Raw genomic sequence first — 20,846 nt, 5'->3', positions numbered from 1 at the left:
ACAAATTTTAGGTAGACATTTTTATATGAAACCTGAGTTATACTTATTGATATGACATATATATTAGGGAAAGAGATAGAGAAGAATTATACAAAATTAGAATTGTATATGGAAACAACTGCAAGGATATTATATGCGCAGAAATAGAAATCCTCTCAAACACCAACAATAGACGATTGATTAAAGAAATTAATAGAGATGAGAGAATTAGAAAGACGATGAAGGGGAATAAGGGAAGAAAGTAATATAGAGATAGAAGAGAACTGGGACATTGTGGTAAAATACTGGAAAGTGAAATATATAGAGAAATAAAATTAAAAATATGTATAAAAAGGAGAAATAGAAAATAAAGCTATTATTATTATTATTAAACTTTATTTCTAAAGCGCTGTAATTATACATAAATAAAGCTAAATACTGTATGGTACCAACAAGAAAGAATAGAGTGATATTTCCTTCTTCACTAGAATATATACGTGTGCGTGTGTGTGTGTGTGTAGGAATAAGAAAATCCAAAAGAGATAACAGCATTGGCAGTAAAAAGAAAAGTAACCACACAGAAGAACCAGGCTAACATGTATGAAAGTTTGAATAAGAAAGGTTGTAAGATTGGTAAATTATTGGTTGTATGTAATGTAATGTAAGAAAAATGATTGTGAAGATGTTTGGTTGTATTTTAGGTTGTATATTTTAATTGAAATAAAATTTACTAAAAAAAATCACTATTTCTGTTGAGAAAAATATTGCTAAAATGAAGCAGAGTGAAAATCAACTGACCTTCTAGATTCAAACCACACATAATTTCAAGGTGTTGGGATTTTGGTTTATTCTGTTGGTTGAGGAATTGTAAACTGTTGTGTTAGTGCCCCCTAGTGAAACAAGAACGCTCAACTGTCAAAAATGTCTAGCAACAATTTGGGGGGGGGGGGGGCTGTTATTGTGTGTATGTGTAAGTCACCTGCCAATTTAAGCCGACTCCATGAATTCCATAGGCAAAGAGTACTCAGTAGTTGGCAGTCTCCCGCCCAAGGCTGACCTGGTTTAGCTTCCAAGATCAGACAGGATCTAGTGCCTTTAAACAGGCCTGTTAATGCCCCTTCCTAAATCTTTGTATAACCATCCCATAATTCCACAAAAAGTTACACTGTAACTACAAATACACTTAAATATATTTATAAGGAAGTAACTATCCTGGTGAAATGCCAGTATTCATTTTTACAACAGATATTTCATTTGGTCCTCAATCACTTGATTGAAAACCATGTTACTAGCTCTGTTAAATAATTAAAGAGACAAATCAAAATAAATAAATAAATACAAATAATTCCTATTATGTTCTATTTTCATGGCACAACAACTTTTTGAATGTTTAAAATAGGTATTGCAGTACCTCCAGATAATATTTTAATTTTTTTTTTTTTTGCTTTAGCAGGTTTAGTAGATTTTTAGTAGTATTAAATCTCAGAATTTATATCTTTAAATCAATGACTCTTTGGATTAAGCCATATAGGGGCAAAAGACATGGGCCTGTAGCTCTGGCTTGACACTGCAGCTTTGATCGGCAGATTGGGGCTGCAGCAACCACATGCCAAAGCCCCAATCCAGCATTTTTCCATCCCAAAAAGAAACGGCCAAATCTCACTCCTTTTTGGGCTTTTCTGTGGCTTTTCCCCATTTCTGCAGCATGTTGTGTGTAAACGCTGCACCACAGAAACACTGTGACACTGCCCACTGTGCTCTCAGTGGGGAGGCACTGGATTGTCCGGAGTGTGGACACCACACACACCCCCAAGCCACTAGGAAGCTGGCTCTTTTTGCCGGTATGTTTAGCTCCATACTTAAAAAAAAAATAACCCTGCTGAATTGGTCTGAAGTCCTATGGACCTGGAAGTATAATGGAACATTCCCCAAAGTAAAGATTATACTGTAGCAGCCCGTTTACTCTCTTCTTCGACAGTCTATCTTGGGACCTTGAGTGTTTACCCCTCCCGCTTGGCTTAGCATCCTGTCCAGTGCCAAGTGAAAGCTTGCTCAGAAAGTCTGGAGACTTTCTGCATTATTTCTTTTTTGTCTCTTCCAGGTGAGAAAACCATACTTGCTGTCCCAAAATTCTTGAGCTCATTAATTTCATACCTGTTCATAGCACAATTTAGCTTTTAAGTATTTGTGCGAGGATATCTGCTTTAATAGACTGTTTTATTGCTACCAGCTTCACTTAACCAACTCACCTATTATTTTGCAATGGTATTGCAGCAGAGGGTGAGAATTTCCATCTTGAAGCCATGCTTAGGACTTCCACACTAGGGAGACTTGTGCGACTCCAGCTTAGTGTCTCAATTTGTTTCTAGAGCTGGGAATCTAACAATTTCTATGAAGAGTGGCTGTACTAATATTACCACATGCTAAGCAGAAAGAAAATAAGTAACAATTATTTAGATTTGGGATTACATTCCCATCATGTTGCCATTCCATGTACTCTAAGGTATTGTTAAGAGTATGTGACAAAGAATACCATTGGTGGTCTTCTTTGTCAGTTATTAAATTTAAGAAAAATTGAAGCCCGAGAAAGGAGAAGCTAAACAGCAAAGCTGTAATAACACAAGATTCATTTCCTTCTAACAAAATATATGACTTATTTTAGCAATATATATGATAGAAAAATATCAAGGAATGTTAAAGGAACAGTGAGAAGAGAAGCTTATCATTATATGATGGCATAAACTTCAACAGAATTTTATAGAATAGAGTTTAAAAGTAAGTTCAGGAAGTTTATTAAGTTTTTGTTTGTATGTTTTGTTTGTGTACTCTGTTGGTCTAATTGTTTGGTTATTATGTGTTGAATGTATTTTAATAAATAAAGTTTTCATTAAAAAATCATTTCCTTCTAGAGAACATGTAGTTGTCCCTGCTCATTAATAAAGTTTAGGGCGAGTAGAAATATTGTAATTATTCGTCTCTTTCAGCCTTTGATCAAAAAAGGAGTGTGAATAAAAATATCTCATGGGGTGAACATGACATATTTAAATATTAAACAAATGGACTTTTCAGATGAAACATATGAAAACTAACAAAATGTATTGCTTGTAGCAGTCTCCCATGTGGTTTACTTTAACCAGGACCAAATTCCAGCATCCTTATTATGTGGATACCTTAATTAGGCCACCCAATTCAGGTCTCAGGGTTATCTTTGATCCTACAAGCTTTTGTATCTCTCTTTGCTTTTTTACATTTCCCCCACATGGGGAAGACTATGTGCTTTGTATAGTTCCAACAGGTGTTCTTCATACATTTTAGCTGATTTATCTGGAGTCATATACCATTAACAATTCTCTTGAAGATTATAGGAGGAGGTGAATTTTAAATCTTTAATCCAGATGTCTTCTCACTGATTCATTTGGAAAGTATGTCCCAAATTGATTGCCCAACCAAACATTCTTTTTATCTGTTCTTCTTCCAAATTAATTCTTAATAACAATTTATACTTCTTACTAATTAAGTGGTTATTGCCTGAACATAATAATTTTTCAAATTCAGATGTCACCACTTCATATGAAGTCCTCTTTCACTCACTCTCTCAACTGGTAAAACTTTGCCACTGCATTTTAAAATCTTCCTCTTCCAGTTGTTGCATCTCTTTAATCCTCTTTCCCTGTAACTCTCTCTAATAAATCTTTATATGCTATCCAACTATCCTCTCTTAACTTTTACAAAAGGCCTCTTGTGGGGAAAGCCACAATAAATATTTATTAAATATGATAAATCTAAAGGCTAAAAAAATTAGAATACAGACATTTGATGTTATTTAGTTACAGCAGCAAGACTGGTCTTTGCAAGATACTGGAAGAGAGATAAAATACAAACATGTATGGAATGGTTAAAGCGAGTTATGGCACAAGTGTATTTAGCTAAAGTAACTAAATTAATAAAAGGGAATTCAATAGAGCCCCTTTTAAAAATGTGGAAACCTTTTATAGTATTTATAAATCAAAGAGGGGACATTAGCATGGCAGGATTTGAGGTGTAGCTTTTTTTAGGACTGAAACACAGATTTTTGGTAATGAAAATAGTTATGTTGTATTAAGGATGATAAGAAGAGAAAATTAGTAATGTGTTTTTATATGTTTATCTGTGTTTACATTTTGTGTATTGTATATTATTGTGTTATTTCTGAACAGTGAATAAAAAGTATTTTTAAGCAATTAGCCTAATGAAAAGGTACAACATTCTCTGTGCAAAGTTTTTAACTCACATATTTCCTCATCAGACCAAGATTTATTTATTTTATTTTTTTAAAAAAGCATGAAGGTAAAAGGGGTGAGTGACAAAGTCATGTAATTGGCATGATTTTCTTGTGATGGAATGGAGTCTGCAGACTATCAAATTAGGTTCAAATGGAGGTTCATTATACTTGAACCTTACAGCTATTGTTATTGCCTTTCATATTTCCAACAACTTCAGTGGCATTGGGATTGTGGCCTGATGAGCCTAATTTGATAATAATCAACTAACCATTAAATAAAATGGCTAAGGCATGTTTCTAATATAAAATGGTAGGCTGCTAAAAATCCCAAACTTCTAGTCAAATTCTACAGAATTTTAAAATGTCAATACAATTAAAAATCTAAACATAACAATCCAGGGAAATGTTGACCTTGAAAGAAGTATCTTACACAAATACTGAATTAACTCTGAAAAACACTCAGGACTGATTTTGTATCAGTAGTAGCTGTAGCTCAAAGAAGTGCAATCACTTGTAGAAAACCAAATTTTTAATGTTTATCTGAAAGTATCCATAATCAAGACCATAACAGTTGAATAAGATACATAGCATCAATACAAAAATGTAGTTATACATACAGAATAAACTGTACAAAATAATTTATTATTTACAATATAGCCTAAATCTGATGGAAGAAAGGACAACTGCTGATTGAACAACGTCTCTCAGAAAAACTGGAGGGGTTGATTATCCCTCTGACTGCACCCAAAAACCTGCTCTAGAGGCTGGAAAACACTGCAGAACTGGCTTGGATAACACCAAGGAGAACTGGGCATGGGGCAGGGAAGGCAGTTCACTTACACTGGTGTTGCAATACCAGCATGACATTGTATTTAGGCCTGGGTGTTGACTGACACACTCCAAATCACTTCTTGTAAAGAAGTTAAGATCAACTGAGTTCTCTTTCTTTTAGGGAATCAAAGAAAGGATGCTCCAATGCCTCATCTAGAGTAATTCTCTTGATTGGATCATACTCCAACATCCTACGAATCAGGTCAAAAAGATTTTCATGGTCTTTATCATGGCAGTGCATGAATTCCTAAGAAAGAGAGAAGGTGAGATTTTAGATATATCTTTTTGCAGCCAAGAATCAAGCAGATGGGAAAATAACATTTTTTTACCTTCAGTGGTTTACACCGTCTCCTAACATAGCGCCCTGCAGAACTATGTTCATCCCAATCCAACTGGTCTTGGTGGAAATAATGTTTCCTGTGCATAACAAGGGATAAATGAGGCATAATTTTAGCTTTCATATATGACTGAACTTTTTGCTCATAATACCCTTTATTCTTAATATTCTTAACAATGATATTCATTACATATATGATCTGCCTGTTTGATAGATTCTTTTCCTTTACTATCTATATCTGTCTTCAGCTTAGGTTCACCTCTTTTATACATTCGGATAGTCCTCCACTTCATCTTGTATTTTTTGAAATAATACGCTTCTTAATTTGTTCACTATGTTTTCTGCAGCCCAATCTTATTAATATTTACTCATAAGTGAGTTCAATGGGATTTATTCTAGAAGGATGGGTTTATAGATTCTCTGGGCCGAAGTAGACGGGCCAGAAGAAGTGGCCTTTGGTCTTTCCAGCACCAATTGTGTGAAACCCACTCCTGAAGCGGGCTGCCGCCACAATCATAAATGGTCCGCTGGCAGGAGTGGATTTAATCCGCACCTTTTTAGACTGGCTGTTGCTCTGGCCACTTTGGGAATGTGCGTCATGTGAACACCACACCCCTGAAGCAGCTGGAAGCCACTTCATTTGCCCCGTCTGTTTCAGGTCTCTGTCTTAATTCTACAATTGTATATAAGGATGACAAGATTAAGATGTATTCCTTGTTTCTCTTCCTGGGTTGTTCATGAGCAACAAACCTGTAGCCACATTCAAACAACACAACAAGCTAGTATTTTATGGCTCGCTTTACCTGTTCATGTAGAGTGGGGAGCAAATGGTCTGGCTGCACGAGCATGCTACTCACACACAGCAAACCACAATAAACTAGGAATTTTTGCTTATCTTAAAATGCAAATGCAGCAAAAGAAAGATACTACAATATTTTTCTAGCTTTATTTTACAACAGTTACACAGGACATTTGGGGGGAAAAAACACCTCACCTTGATTTTTTAATCATGTGCACTGGTAGAGGCCCCAGTATTCTCTCCATCATTGCCAGATGTTCCTTACTATCATGAGTCTGGGGGAGAAAGTATTTATGCAATATTTATTCAACCCTATGTACTGACTATCAAAGTGAGAATTATAATATAAATTATAATTATAATTTAACCATCATCAATATTTACTAAATGGTCATAAGGCAATATGGAAATATTTCCAGAAGAGAAGGGAAGGGTAAACGAAAAGAACAAGGGGGGGGGGGAGAGAAAGAAGGGAATGTTCTCTTGTTTTTCAAGAGGGGCTTCCAGATCCTGGACTCCAACTCCGAATATCTGAGACTCAATTGTTTATATATAGAATATACATCACATATATTAACTCCACACATTTAACAACGTACTTTTAAAAATAGTTCTTTAACCACAGCCTAAATACTTAGTATAGTATACTTAGTATAAAAGATTTAACATTTTGGACGCATAAGCATTTATACTTATAAAAATGCCACAAATCAAATCAGCACATCCACTGAAATTTTAATGAGTTCAGGATTACAGTTTATGTTCTAAATAAAATGGCATGTACTTACTTGAAAGACTGTAAAGCCAAGATAGTACTCAATCAGAATGCATCCTATACTCCAAACATCACAGGGCTGGGACCACCCAAGGGCTGCAACAGAATTGACAAAGTCAAAGTTATTTGAGAATGCTGCTACAGGTGGAAATGCATAAAGATCCTCTGAATGTGCAGTTTATTTAGTTTTATTTTATTTCCACCTTTCCCTTTTATTTCTTATTCCTGAACTTTTAAAAAGCAATGTATTTTCAATCACACTACACTTAAATGTATTAAATAATAATAATTAATAATTTGTTTTATTTATATACCGCTATTCCAAAGATCATAGCGGTGAACAGCAAGTAAGCTAATTAGCAAGTAAGCTATTAAACATAGCCAGGAGCATCACTCAGAGGGTGCAGACTGTACCAGGTGACATACTAAAGGGGGGTGATTCCACTGGTCCCCAAACATCTGCCTTTGGGCAGAAATAGGCTGTGGCGTTTGCTTGCCTCCCTTTAAAATTCTGAAGAGATGCTGTGCGTGGGTTGAGGCTCAGTGGGAGGAGAAAGAAGAGGCCCCAAGTTTTTAAAATTAAGTTTTAAAATTAAAAAGGTTTTTAAAAACAAAACAAAACATGTTTTTATTCTTTTAATGTTTTCTTTAAAAACATCACATTCACCCCAAATTTTCACTTTAACAACATGAAACTATATACATATAAATATATTTAGACTCTGCATATGATATTATAATTTAAAGGTATAACAGCTAGGAGGTTATTTATGTCACAACTATTATCATTACATTCAGTGATATAGAGGAATTACGATTTATGAGTTAACAGCAGTACAAAAACATTATTATGGATTCTGTATGGTGTGGTATGAATGTGGAGGGTGACACCATGCTCTGGGTGATGCCACTGGACACAGCGATGACTCAAAAGGATTTCAATTGTTACCTTTTATACCTGGAGTAGTTATGAACATCTTAACTAACCTAATATAACTTCAGGTGCTCTGTAATGTCTTGTAGACACTAAAGTGCTGTGATGCTCATTATCGTATGTTGCACTTCCAAAGTCTACAACTTTGATATCTGTGTTTTTCAATGTGCGTTCATCTCTCCTCTGCAACAAAGATTTAAAAAGTTTATTTTTAAAAAGTAGTTATTACCTGAAACATTTACATCTGTAAGCCACAATGGTATTGAGCAGCTCTTCTTAACATCAGTTTGCTCTCAGCATGAAAATTAAGCAACCCAAACTTTCTGCAGATCTGTCTTTTTATTTTTTGTGTATATGGAATCAGCAAAATTTTTATTACTGTTTACCTAGTCCTGTCCAATGTTTCTGTAAGGATGCAGAGGGAACCTGTGATGTCTGCTCAAGCCCTGCCCCCCTTCCAACCTCTCTGAATTGATAGGTAAGATCTGTAAATGCCCTGTGACCCCTTTCAGCTAAATGCAGTTACAAAGCTCCAGAAGATCAGAGGTCTGATGACACAAGGTTCCCAATCAAGTGTAGCTTTTTTATTGCTGTGAAGGATGGCTATGGGCCAAGAGATAACCCTTGACCTAAAAATGACCCAGCAAAGGCAGACTTCCACCACCTCAGTCTGTTCACATAGGCTGACAGGAGAATACCATGCTTTATTTGGCATCCTAACCTTCTAAAACAGAGGTGGACAGAGTGTCCCTTTCCCCAGACTGTTTCTGTGGCCCTCAACCCCACAAAGCCCAATCTTTTTATACATAACAGGTCTCAGAAACCAATCATTGTATTTGTTACTCAAGGCAATCCAGAAAGTTCCAATCTACCAATGCAAGTATTTGACAATATAGCATTTAAACCAACCAGTGTCTGACGTATGTGCAGACTTTCACTAGAACTAACCACAGCCAATAACTTGAGTTAACAAAGGCACATTTATTGCTTTCATCTTGTGAGTGAATTATGATGGCAAAAGTTGGACTTAGGTTATTGCAAACAGACATATGTAGAGACCTCCAAAGGTCCTTATAAGGTCTCTGCAAATCATATCCAGCTAAAGAAAAACAGTTGGACAATTTCAGTCACTTGAGCATGGTTACAGTTCCTATTCAGACCTCAGTAATCAAAACATGGGTATTAAGAATGGAATGGGCAGGAGGGGTGGCATGCCTCCAGCTCCCTCTATAAGAGAATGTATTCTCAGCATTGGCTATAGACCTGGGAATTGTAGTCCAACAATATCTAGAGGGGCACAGAATTCTCACCCTTGATCTACAAGCTTTCAAAAAGCAACAACCACATAGGGCCATCTCTTCCTATTGGTTGGTCTCTAAGGCTGGAATTCAATACAGGACTTACATCCACGTAAGTGATTTACATATGTGGGAAACAGAATTGAGCAGTTTCACAATATCCATATTCAGCAAAGGGCTGACATATTTAGGGAAGCCAGCAAAGCGACTGCTCCACATCATATCCAATGAGCATGGGGCACTCCCAACATGTATTAGGTCACTCTTGTCAGTGTCTTGATACACATCTTCACAATTCACTGGAAGGGTTCCACAGTGCCTCTGCTATACAACTAAGTATGCACATAGAATCTTAGAGTTCGAAGGGACCACAACAGCCATGCAGTCCAACATTATGCAACTCTAAATTATCCATCTCTTCTGAATTTACATGAGGCAAACTTAATTCTAAAAGGCACTTTATTCATTCAAAATATTGTATTGCACAAATACAAGTTGATTTAAATCAGCAGATTGTTAAATAGTATACACATGTTTTTAATGGTATGCTGTACCATTATGTTTTGTGTATGATTTTACAGAAGCTTAATTTTTTTCCTACAGTCATTTTAAACTAATGACACTTGATAGGTAAGCGCCGATTCTCTTTATGGCCATCAACATATCTGCAGCACCTTCAAACAAATATTCTTAGGAACAGAACAAGACAAAATATTTTGTAGTTGTTGTTACAGCCCTATTACTACTCACATTTAGGTATTACCTAGCAACAAAAGTACATGAGTAGAACACATGGGCCAGATCTGCTGATGGTTCAATCAAACAGTTCAATCAGCAGAACAATCCCACTGAATGCAACCCTACACTTCTGAAGGAACAAAACGCTTGAATATGTCTTGGTTGATAGCAAAGCAAATCCTTTGTTGTGCATGCAAAACATGTAACTGTGCATAGCATAGTCAATCACTGAAAAAAGAAGAAGTAGAAGAACAGTCCACAAGAAGTAACCTTAAGCAAATGAACTTACCATTTTAGAATTGTACTTTACTATATAATCAGACTCCACAAATAAAATATTTTCAGGTTTCAGATCTGTATGAGTCAACTTATTGTGATGCAAGACTGCAAAAAGAAAAAGAGATGAGAGCTCAATACATAAATCAATGCCTCACATTCTAAGATATGGACACTTTCTTAAAAATTGTGTACTTACAGTTTATGGACTGACAAATCTGATAAGCCATCTTCCTAATAAGTTCAAGAGGAAAAGGCAAAAAGCTATTTTCTTTAATGAAATCGTAGGTACTGAGTCCCAGCAGCTCAAACACAATGCACATATGACCATGATGTTCAAACCATTCCAACATCTGTACACAACGACTAGAAAAAAAAGTGGCCAAAACAATAATTTAATAAAACAGTCAGCGATTTAGTAATGTTTTAACACATCTTTCTCATTTTAATTTATACTTACAAGGTACTGCTAGGATCCAAGGTATTTAAATGCTCCAGTACCTGAATTTCTGAACGAGCTGCTTCTCGATATCTACCAACACTTTTCACTATTTTTATAGCTACATGCATCGCCCTCCTACAGAATGAAATAAAAATATTGTGAAATAACTATATCTACCCTCCAGTAAGAGTCATGCAATCTACTGTAGTCTACACTCATCAGTGGATCACAGTTATTTCCCACTTATAAAGGCCAGTTTCAAGGTGGAAACCAATTAGTACTTAACAGGGCTCTGATACAAACCCATATTCTAGCAATATATAATCTATATTGCCTACTGTACATATGGCACTTGAGCCAAGAGTCTTTTGAATTCCATATTCTCTGTGTTGTGAAAACGGCTTCTTACTTTGTCCACGTACACCTAAGAATCTCAGCACTGAGACCAAGAGGTACAGTGCGCCCGCACCATACGCGGACACACTATATGCGGCTTTAGCTTACGCAGAAGCTGAACTGCAATTAAAGTAATGGTGTGTATGCCACTCTGAGCCACAAGCACGCACCCCCATTGTTTCTAATGGATCACAAGCATATGTGGATTTCCTCTTACACGTAAGGGGAGGGCCTGCTGTATAATCGTTATTTGTTGTTAACTTTTAAATTCAGTATTTTATTGAAATAGACATTACAAATAATGACTCTGTAAATGTCATACTCAATTTGCTTTTCTGTTCAGGAGATATGCACAATTTTGGAGCTCTACTGTTTAAAACAAATTAATGCTCAATAGCTACTTTTGGGGATATTTTCAGCATCACAATTTTTGTTCACAGCCATCAGCAGAAGCTTCTACAAAAACCCATTCTGCAGTATAACCAATAATTATAGGCTGGATCCAGAACTGCCCTTCCATGCAGAATGGCAGGTGATTTTTGTTGATTTCCCCCTCCAACTTGCAACATTCCTTCTCACACTGTTACAAAGGGTCCCCAAATCCCGTTGGAGTAGTTTTTCAGGTGTCTCCAGGGAGAAGGAAGAATCAGCAAAAACTGCCCTTTACTACTTTCTTCTAAGAGAGAAAGAATAATGAATAAACTTTCATTCACAAATATTCCAATCTTTTTCTTTCCTTCTTTCTTTGAGAGTCAGGAATAGGTAAACCAAGAATGGAAGCAATCTGGCATATTTACATTTCACTCTTGGGAAGAAGCCCAAGTAGTATTATGCTGAGATTAGTTTACAGCAAAATGGGCAAAGTGCAGCCTGCAGCATGCATGTAACTGAGGCCATTTTTATGGCCTTCATGGTCAAAAGTTTTTCAAAAGCCCTCCACCCCCTCCAATGCTTTCCATGGGGACATGGGGGCATTTTCTCCACATGTATGAGCTCTCCAGGCCTTTTTTGAACCAGAAGAGCCCCTTTTAAACCCTGGAAGTAAATGGAAGTGACTTCTTATTGTTTCTTGTTTTGATAAAATATCTCTTTGGGGCCTAAAATAGCTTAGGGGGACTAAAACATGACAAAAATGCCCCCTAGCCCTTAGAGGGCATTTGGAACAGAAAATTGTTTAGTGTTGTTTTTTGAAGTGGGGGGTGTCTGGCTCTCCTAGGTGTCCTAGGAGGCTAATGCAGCCACCTAGCCTCCCATGGATGCCCACCCTTAAGTGTGAAGACTCACATTATATATATTAAGTTCTCTAACTGACTCTATTTAAGGGATTCAAATCAGATTAATACTATGTATGTAATAATAATAGTTTCTGTTCCTCAAATTCCTGTTTACTCTTTTTCAGACATAAACTGAAATGTACTAAAGAAAAGCATAAATATTTGTATTTTTAACAAAGGTTCTTTAAATGGATGTTTACATAAAAAGGAGCCCTTTTAAGATGGAACCTTTCCCACTATAAACATTTCAGGAGGACACTTTGTTCAAATTCTGGCCATAGTTTAGGAGGGGCATTGTACACATGGTAAGGGCATCACTGCAACAAGTCTCACAGACAAGGAGATCAATTGGTTACAACACCGACTTGTGATATCAGCTGTAGAATCTGCAACAATAACAGTTAAAAAGCAAACTCCCTTACACATGTGTAACTGGTTTCATTGAATCATGCTTGTCTTTCTTTCTCACTTTCAGGTTATCTCTATTATTACATTTTAGCCTATCAATAACAAAGACAAGCATGTTTACTCAATGCAATTTCTATCTTTAAAAGATGAAATTTATTTTGGAAACACTTCTGGAGAGATGGTGTACTTACATGTGGTGATCAATGCATTCTACTACTTTTCCAAAAGCACCCTCCCCTAAAGTGGAAATAATCTCATCTAAAAAAAGAATAAAATACATCTATTACTGAATAAGCTGAACGATGAAAGTGATTAAACATGTCATTATGAAAACATTTACTTAGTGTCTGCCTTTGGATGTGTTATTCCATTGGACAGGTGTCATGAAACAGCTAACTAGCTACCAGTCTAGCTATAAACTTTATTTAGTACTATGGTATTTGAATATCAATAATTTAAGAATACAGAAAAGAACAGAAATGTAAAAGAACACAAAAACAAAATAAAAGACAAAAGAGACCAATGAAGGTTTTTTAATCCCCGCCCCCACTCCTCCTCTAACATACTATTCTAAACAGATGTTTTGCTGAAAAGTTTTTTTTAAAAGTGTTGAAAAATATTCTATACATCTTGCTCTTAGCACGTCTCCACTTTGACAGATCAGGTGACCCTCCTCATCATCCTCTACACTCCTGGATCTTTTCCTTCGGTGGCTCTTCTGGAAACGGCACCAAGATCGTCCAGCCAATCAATATATCAGAGTGAATTCAGGGTAGAATACGCAATTCATTCAGCGGGGATATTCAGGCATTCAGTTACGCACCAGGCCACGAACAGTTGGCAGGAGCAATTTCAAATTCAGTCCCCAGAAATTCACAGGGCACAGTTTATGTTACAGAAGAAAAACATGGCAAGGAACAGATTTTCAGATAAATACTTAAAAGTTGTAAGACAACAGAAACACAAAACAATTTTGTTTCTTAGATACTAGATTACTTGAAGACTGAAATTAAATTTGCAGTATAAATATTTTTGCTATTTGAAACAATGTTGTTATTTGTGTGTCTACATTTATGATGTTATAACCAGGACTGATCGGCTTGAATTTCTAACAAAATGTTTTAAAATAGTATTATCAGTTACTGAAATCAATAACAGACCTTTCATGCAATTTATTTTTTGTTCCTTATTTTGAAAAGCTAGAGGGGAAAATATTATTCAGATTTTTTGAAATCCAATCTGCAATTGTATGTATTCAGTAGCACCTTAGCAATCTTAAATTTCAATATACATATTAGGAGCACCATGCTGTTGACTGAAAATCCAGGTTTTTTTCCTTGCTAAATAGTACAATACAAACATTTCCAGTAATAATAAAATCATCTAATGAATTATCAACAACTGCTTGAACCTAAGCCACTGCACAGAAATATGCTGAGTTCATTATAGACATCATGACATTTTCTATTTAAATCAATAATTTTCAAGCCTTTAAAGAAAGGACAGAAAGGGCTGTTTCACAATGTTGTAAAACTAATTTAAATTACAAAAGCATTTGGGTATTTTTATTTTCACACTACAATCTGAAATACTGAATAATCACCTGATCTTTACAAAACATTAGAAAAATTAGTAAAACCTTAATAAAGCTGAAATTCATGTACTTAACACCATTCACTACAGAAACATTCTCAAATACCCAAATAGATACAAATATGTACAGTTAGGGGAACCCAGTTCAACTCTTCATTATAAATTTTATGAACATTCATAAGAGAATCTAATATTCCCTGAAAAAACTTAATACCATTACTATACTTATTAATGTATACATACCAAATGTGAGCTGTGACTGGTGTCATGTTTCTTATGCTTTCTTTTATGATTTTTTGTGCTTTGACAAGAGGATTTGCTATAATGATGACGGTGACTCTTTTCATAATCTCTATTATAATGCTTGTGGTCATCTGCATCGTTGAAGTCATTTCTGTACTCTTCAACATATCTCCTGTCATGACGGTCTCTCTCATGAGTGGATCTATCATCGAGGGAGCTACTGAAAAATGTATTTAAGTTATTTATCCAGCTTTAAAAAAAAACTTACTCAAAACCCAAATGATTTTCTACCACCAAACCAACCCTTAGACATATTGCAGATACACAGTAGGATACCTATTTACACAAAATTTGTCACAAGAATTAAAGTGTGCTTGCTAGTTATTTACAGGCAACTATCAAAACATTACATTATACAGGCTAATGGTTACTCTAGCTCAGACATCAGAAGGGCTGCCAGGCCCAGAAAAACCCAGAGGAGGGAAGACAAACAACCACCCAAAGGGAAGGTATTTTTACCATACATCAAAGGAGTCACTGACAGAATAGGGAAACTGGTGAGGAAACACAACCTTCAATTGGTTTACAAACCAAAGAAGAAAATCCAGCAAATGCTTCACTCAGCCAAGGACCAGAGAGACCCTCTCACAACCACAGGAGTTTACCAGCTGTGGGCAAATCTACACAGGGACCACCAAACGCAGTGTGCAAACAAGAATCAAGAAACATGAGAGACACTGGAGACTGGGCCAGCCAGAAAAATCAACAGTAGCAGCACATGTTACAAACCATCCTGGGCATAAAATACTGTTTGAAAACACTGAAATTCTGGACCATGCCAACCACTACCATGTCATTATGCACAGGGAAGCCATCGAAATCCACAAACACCTGGACAATTTCAACAGGAAAAAGGAAAGCCTTAAAGTAAAGAAGGTTTGGCTACCAGTCCTAAAAGATAGCAAGATAAAGACTCAGCAAATGCAAATGAGAAATCTCCCAGCAGACAATGAGCACTACCAAGCAGACACTAATCCTCTTTTGCAGACCCTCCCACCCTGAGGCCTGCCATTACCAAGAGAACAATACACATGCAAATCACTCCTGCCTTCCCAGGTCACACAGTATATATACCCAACTCCTTTCCAGGCAAGCATTCTCTGAAGATGCCAGCCACAGATGCTGATGAAACGTCAGGAAGAAACTCTTCTAGAACATGGTCACATAGGCTGAAAATCCCCCCAAAAATATGGATGCTGGCTATGAAAGCCTTCGACTTCACATTATATTATACATTATGAATATAGGAAAGCCATAATAAAAACAATTTATACAGGTAGAGAAAACTGCCTCAAAAGTCAAAATCAGCCAAAATTCAAAGTGTCACTGGGTTCAACCTCCCAGACTTTCAGAAAAACTACAACTCATAAAACTGCCCCATCCATCTATTAAGAGTAGCAATGGTAAGCCAAGACAACAGAAGGACAAGCCCTCTGTTCAGAGATCTTACTCTATCCCACCTAAAAAATAATAAGGCTGTATTAGCTAAATTAGACTGCCTGAAAGAGCTGGGCTGTGTTTTTGGAAAAGCATCTTGTCATAAGCGTCTTCCTGTCAATGCTTCAAGGCTACCTTTTCACCTTGGAAACATCCAAAAACTCCTCATGAATAACACTTGCCCAACAATCACCCTTTCCCTAAATGTATAAGGGATTAGGGTCCCCACAGTCCTCTTCTTGTAAGTTTGACATCTTTGGTAGCATGTTTCCTGTATCTATATGCAAAAGCTTATTTTGTAGCAAACAAACCTTAACTTTATTCAATAACATGCAGCAAGAATATAGCTTATGTATAATAGTTTTACAACAGTGGCATGTTTACAATGGTTACAATAATTCAACAGTTACAGGCAATTCCCCACTCTAATTCTATTCATTATATTTCACTAAATAGATCTCTGGCTTCATTCATCTGCATAACTCTCCCTACTTCCTCAATGGAGCTCTAACTCAACATTCCACTAAACTGTTCTCTTCTGCCCTCTGTCACTCACTCCTCCCTTTTATATCTACTTCTCCCATGACAGTCCCTTCCCTACAGCCAGCTTAAACCAGGATTGGCTGTTGGGAAATCAAGTCTGCCCAGTGACTCCATCACACATCTATACTGTCCTGTTTGTTTCCTTCCTCCTCCATATGCAAAGCCTCCCCTTGCAATCTCTTTTGTTCAGCTCCCACAGTACTATCCTGTCCCTGGAACTCTGCCTCCATTTCTCAACCTGAAAATATATTCCTTCTAAATATGTCTAATCAGTAATCTGTACCAATTCATCTCAACCAGAAGCAGAAGCACAGTAGGAAGGCTTGTTCTGTAAACAGAACAGCAGATGCCTTCTTCAAATCTCCAAATTAATTCCTTCAGTTTGCAACTGTTTCCTTCCATTTGTGACTCCTCATCTGAAGGCCCCAATCCCTTGTAACCTGTTTCACTTACCTCCCCCACCCTTTCCACATGAGACAACCAGAGTGCCCCAGTACGTATCCCCTTTACTAGCTTGGCTCAGAGGCTACAGTAACTACTTTAGTAATCAGAAGTCCAAAGTTGTGCAGAGAAAAATTAAAGACCCCTTTGCCAAAGAACAGAGCAAGCCACACTGTACCTCCATAGAGGCACAAACAGCCCTGATATCTTTTAGTGGAAGAAATCTTTGGCACATCCCAGTGCTTCCATTTTGTTACGAATCCCATCCAAAATATTCTGCAGCTTCAAAAATGTGTGTGTTATCAAAAATAAGAAAATAATCTTGCTTTCTTCCCTTCTGATGCAAAGCAATTATCATATCCCACTTCTGATAGAATGCTGCACTTCTAAGCAGGATTCAAATATGCAAGCTTATTGAGAACAGGATTTTTGCACATCATCCACCAAAATGAAACAATATATAATATGTATAATGTGACATATTAGCATATATTGAAACTGAAAAGTTCTTGAAAATTCTATTTGACAAAGAACAATAAGCTAAATTATGACCAAAATATATCTAAATGAATCAGGCACCAAAACAACTCGGCTACATTTACTTTTTGTTAAATAGTCCTTTTAAAAAGCCTTCCCTCATTTCTATGCCCTCAAGATGAATAAATGATGGAAATGTTATTTATTTTAAGTGCACTGCCAATTAACTACTGATAATAGTAATATAATTACAACTTAAGTGACAAATGTGAAGCAATCAGAAATCATTTACCTGTCTGCAGTTTTACGGGATTTATCATGTTTCTGATGTCTCTCACTACTGTGAGACTTCTTTCTGCGCTTGTGGCTCTTTGTACTCTTTTCTTCATCCCAGCTTCTGTCATCTTTTTCAGAGCCATGGGATCGCTTTGAGTGCTTCATCTATCACAATAAAATACACCAAGATGAAATGACAATGTTACAGGAAAATGAGAATTAGAAATTTCAAATGCAAAACCACACTCAAGTCAAATAAGTTAACTCAGTGTGTTTAACGGGGATTACGACTATGTAGGTGTATACATTTTGGATTATCTCATCATAGGGCTTTCAAGGTAAAATAGATTCAGAAGAAGGTTTACTGGTACCTCCTAGTGTTAGCTATAGTGTCACTGCTGTTGTCTCTGAGATCCTCCACCAGTGTAGCCCTTCTCTAATGCTGCTACCCAGCAGCTGTTTGACACATTTAGTTTGGCTTCTCAGCAAAAGCCTACCAGCAGCGATACTTTTGCCTCACTGGAGCATTCAATCCTACTACCATGGAAAGGTAGTGCCATGGTGGATACACAGTCAAAGAAGCCACAGCCATGAAAATGCAAGACAGGAGCAGGACTACTGATAACAGAGTGACTTGTAGGTCTCTTATTCATAGAGTTGTCATACATCAAAGTCAATTTTCATGATACAGTAGATAACAATAACAAAAAGGGTTCAGTGCAGGCTAATTATTTGCAAGTGTCTACATAATGGGGCATGAGTTAGGATAGGAAAAGCTATTTTATTTACGGTCATAGACCAATAAATGGAACACGAGTTATCAATATGACAGTGCCAGGCTTTAAAATGTCTTTAATCTACTGAAGATATTCACAAAAAGAAAACACACATATGAGGTAGTGGTTTGAGTGTTGGACTAGAACTCTGCAGGCCAGGGTTCAAATCTCCACTCAGCCAAGGAAACCTGCTGGGTGACCTTGGGCAAGTTATAATCTCTCAGCCTCAGAGGGGGGCAATGGCAAACCTCGTCTGAAGAAACTGGTCAAGAAAGCCCCATGACCAATTCACCTTGGGTCGCCATAAGTTAGAAACAGCTTGAAGGCACACAAAAACAGCAAAGGCATTTTCGTAAAAATCCTATATTATCAAGAATAACGATGATAATTTGGGGTGTGTGGAATAAAACCCACAGTCTCTCAGCCTCAGAAGATGGCAATGGCAACCCCCCTTCTGAAGAAACTGGCAAAGAAAACCCCATGGCAGGTTCCCCTTAAGTTGGAAACAACTTGGAGACACACAAAAACAAAAAGGTAAGTATTTGTCCCCTATAGACTGCCCTCTTCTACCTGGCGTCAAAGATAAGGAGATATGTCTGTGTGTATAGATAGGCCTTCAACTCACCTGTCGGTTTTGGAGCCCTCATGAATTTAACAAGGTCTCCTTGCTGTTCTTATGTGCCTTCCAGTTGTTTCTGGCTTATCTGGACCCTAAGGCCCCTGTCATAATGTTTCCTTGGCAGATATGTTGAGAGGAGGCTTGCCCTTGCCTTTCTTTGAGGCTGAGAGTGTGTGACTTGCCCAAGGTCACCCAGTGGGTTTCATGGCCAAGCAGACCGTTGGGAATATAGCATCTCTAGCACAGCCAGCGTGGCACAGTGGTTTGAGTGTTGGGCTGCTCCTCTGGAGACCAGGGCGTGACTCCCATCTCGGCCACGAAAACCCACTAGGCGACCTTTCTTCTCGCCAAGGAAACCCCAGGGCCGCCGTAAGCGGGATGAGGGCTTGGAGGCACACAAGGCCAGCTGCAACTGACGCTGAGGGAGACGGCTTGATTTCTCATGGACTGCTGCTGGAGCACAGCCTTACCTGGAAAGCCTCTTCCTAAGCGCCAGGACTGAAGACGCCCCCCCCCCCCCCAGGAGCATTAGAGACAGAGAGGCCAAAGTGAAGCTGCTTTGGGCCACTTTGGAGGCATGCTGTTCAAGTGATGCATGTGTCCTAAGAGACCAGAAGCTGTGACAAAGCCACGCTCTAAGCACAGGAGCACAGCTTTGGCGAGGCTTCTGGGCTCTTAAGATGCAAGTGTCAAGTAAACAGCATGCCTCCAAAGTGACCAAAGCAGCTTCATTCGTGGTCCCCAAACTGTGCCCTTTAAGGGAATTTTGGACTTCGTCTCCCAGAAGCCTCGGCCCCGCTGGCCAAGAGCCCAAAGCCCCCTGGAAGAGCAAGAGTTTCGGCCAAAGGCATGGCTCCAGGGGCAGCCCCAGCACAGAGCGCTACAAGAAACGCAGGACCTTCGGGAAGAGCGCAGGACGCGGCCGAAGAGAAGCTACAAGAACTCCTCCATAAATGCCAATGCTCGAAATGGAGGGACTTTGGGGGTTCCTCCCGGACAGAAGGCTGAAATGGAGGACAGGCCCGGGAAAAGGAGGACCCCTTCCATCCAAAGGCGCCTCCCAGAGAAAGAGGACGGCGAGGCCTTCCTGCCTCAGACCTACTTTTCCCGCCTCCACAGCGCTCTCCGGAGAGGAAACTGGGACGCTCTCGGCGGCGCCTCCGTTGCTCTCAGGGACCGAAGAGACGAAAGCAGCCTCCTTCGCAAACAAACAAAATGGCCGCCGCCTCTGCCTCCCTTTCGCCTCCTCCTCCTCCTCCTCTTCTTCTAGGATGGCGTGATTACGTCACCGTCGTGTTTGACGTTAAAAAGGTAGACATAGACTCACACTTTAAAAAAATAATAGAAGAACACGCAGAAGGGAGTTTCCTAGTCCGCTTTGAACGCTGAGGGAAAGTTATATAGGTTCTCATAGAAAATAATGGGGCTTCTCTTTGTTCCAAATGATGGCGTTTGGGGCCCTCAAGACTGCCTTAAACAAAGCACCTCAATGTAGAATCGGCTATTTTTAGCCTGTCACTCCCAGCTTTCCTTGATATTTTTTTTAAAAAACATGTCTGCCAGAAGCAGGCTTCGAAAGCTAGCAGCCGCATCGCTCTCGCTCGCTGGCGCCTTGGCTGCTGTCGCTCTTGTT

At 38.1% G+C, this 20,846-nt stretch overlaps 1 protein-coding gene across 2 annotated transcripts; it reads right to left on the bottom strand.

The window, feature by feature from the left end:
* Positions 1 to 4,751: 4,751 nt before the first annotated feature.
* On the bottom strand, positions 4,752 to 20,471 carry LOC149321825 (dual specificity protein kinase CLK4-like). Of its 2 annotated transcripts, none has more exons than XM_089529301.1 (13): positions 20,316 to 20,471; positions 17,835 to 17,983; positions 14,585 to 14,804; positions 13,376 to 13,466; positions 12,940 to 13,006; positions 10,689 to 10,805; positions 10,428 to 10,594; positions 10,242 to 10,336; positions 7,970 to 8,099; positions 6,996 to 7,078; positions 6,403 to 6,482; positions 5,401 to 5,488; positions 4,752 to 5,318 (listed from the first exon to the last, which is right to left on the bottom strand). In XM_089529301.1, exons 2-13 carry the CDS (start codon positions 17,981 to 17,983, stop codon positions 5,169 to 5,171), a joined length of 1,437 nt encoding a protein of 478 aa, XP_089385427.1. In that variant the 5' UTR covers positions 20,316 to 20,471; the 3' UTR covers positions 4,752 to 5,168. The 2 variants fall into 2 exon arrangements, with proteins under 2 accessions (XP_089385427.1, XP_089385437.1); XM_089529311.1 differs by having other exon boundaries at positions 14,585 to 14,801.
* Positions 20,472 to 20,846: the final 375 nt, after the last annotated feature.

Source organism: Sceloporus occidentalis, unplaced genomic scaffold (assembly GCF_023333645.1).
Source record: "Sceloporus occidentalis isolate IW3139 unplaced genomic scaffold, rSceOcc1.0.p SCAF_1, whole genome shotgun sequence".
NCBI classification, from domain to species: domain Eukaryota; kingdom Metazoa; phylum Chordata; class Lepidosauria; order Squamata; family Phrynosomatidae; genus Sceloporus; species Sceloporus occidentalis.
The sequence above is the reverse complement of the archived record's forward strand: the minus strand, read 5'-3'. Positions and strand labels throughout refer to the sequence as shown.

Bases quoted from the DNA above. Each gene is read 5' to 3' on its own strand.
- LOC149321825 (XM_089529301.1), bottom strand. From the start codon at position 17,983: ATGAAGCACTCAAAGCGATCCCATGGCTCTGAAAAAGATGACAGAAGC. The intron at 10,337-10,427 runs GTAAGTACACAA...TTCTTTTTGCAG, and splicing joins GATTTGTCAGTCCATAAACT to TCTTGCATCACAATAAGTTG. The intron at 8,100-10,241 runs GTAAGTTCATTT...TCTTTGTTGCAG, and splicing joins TAAAGTACAATTCTAAAATG to AGGAGAGATGAACGCACATT.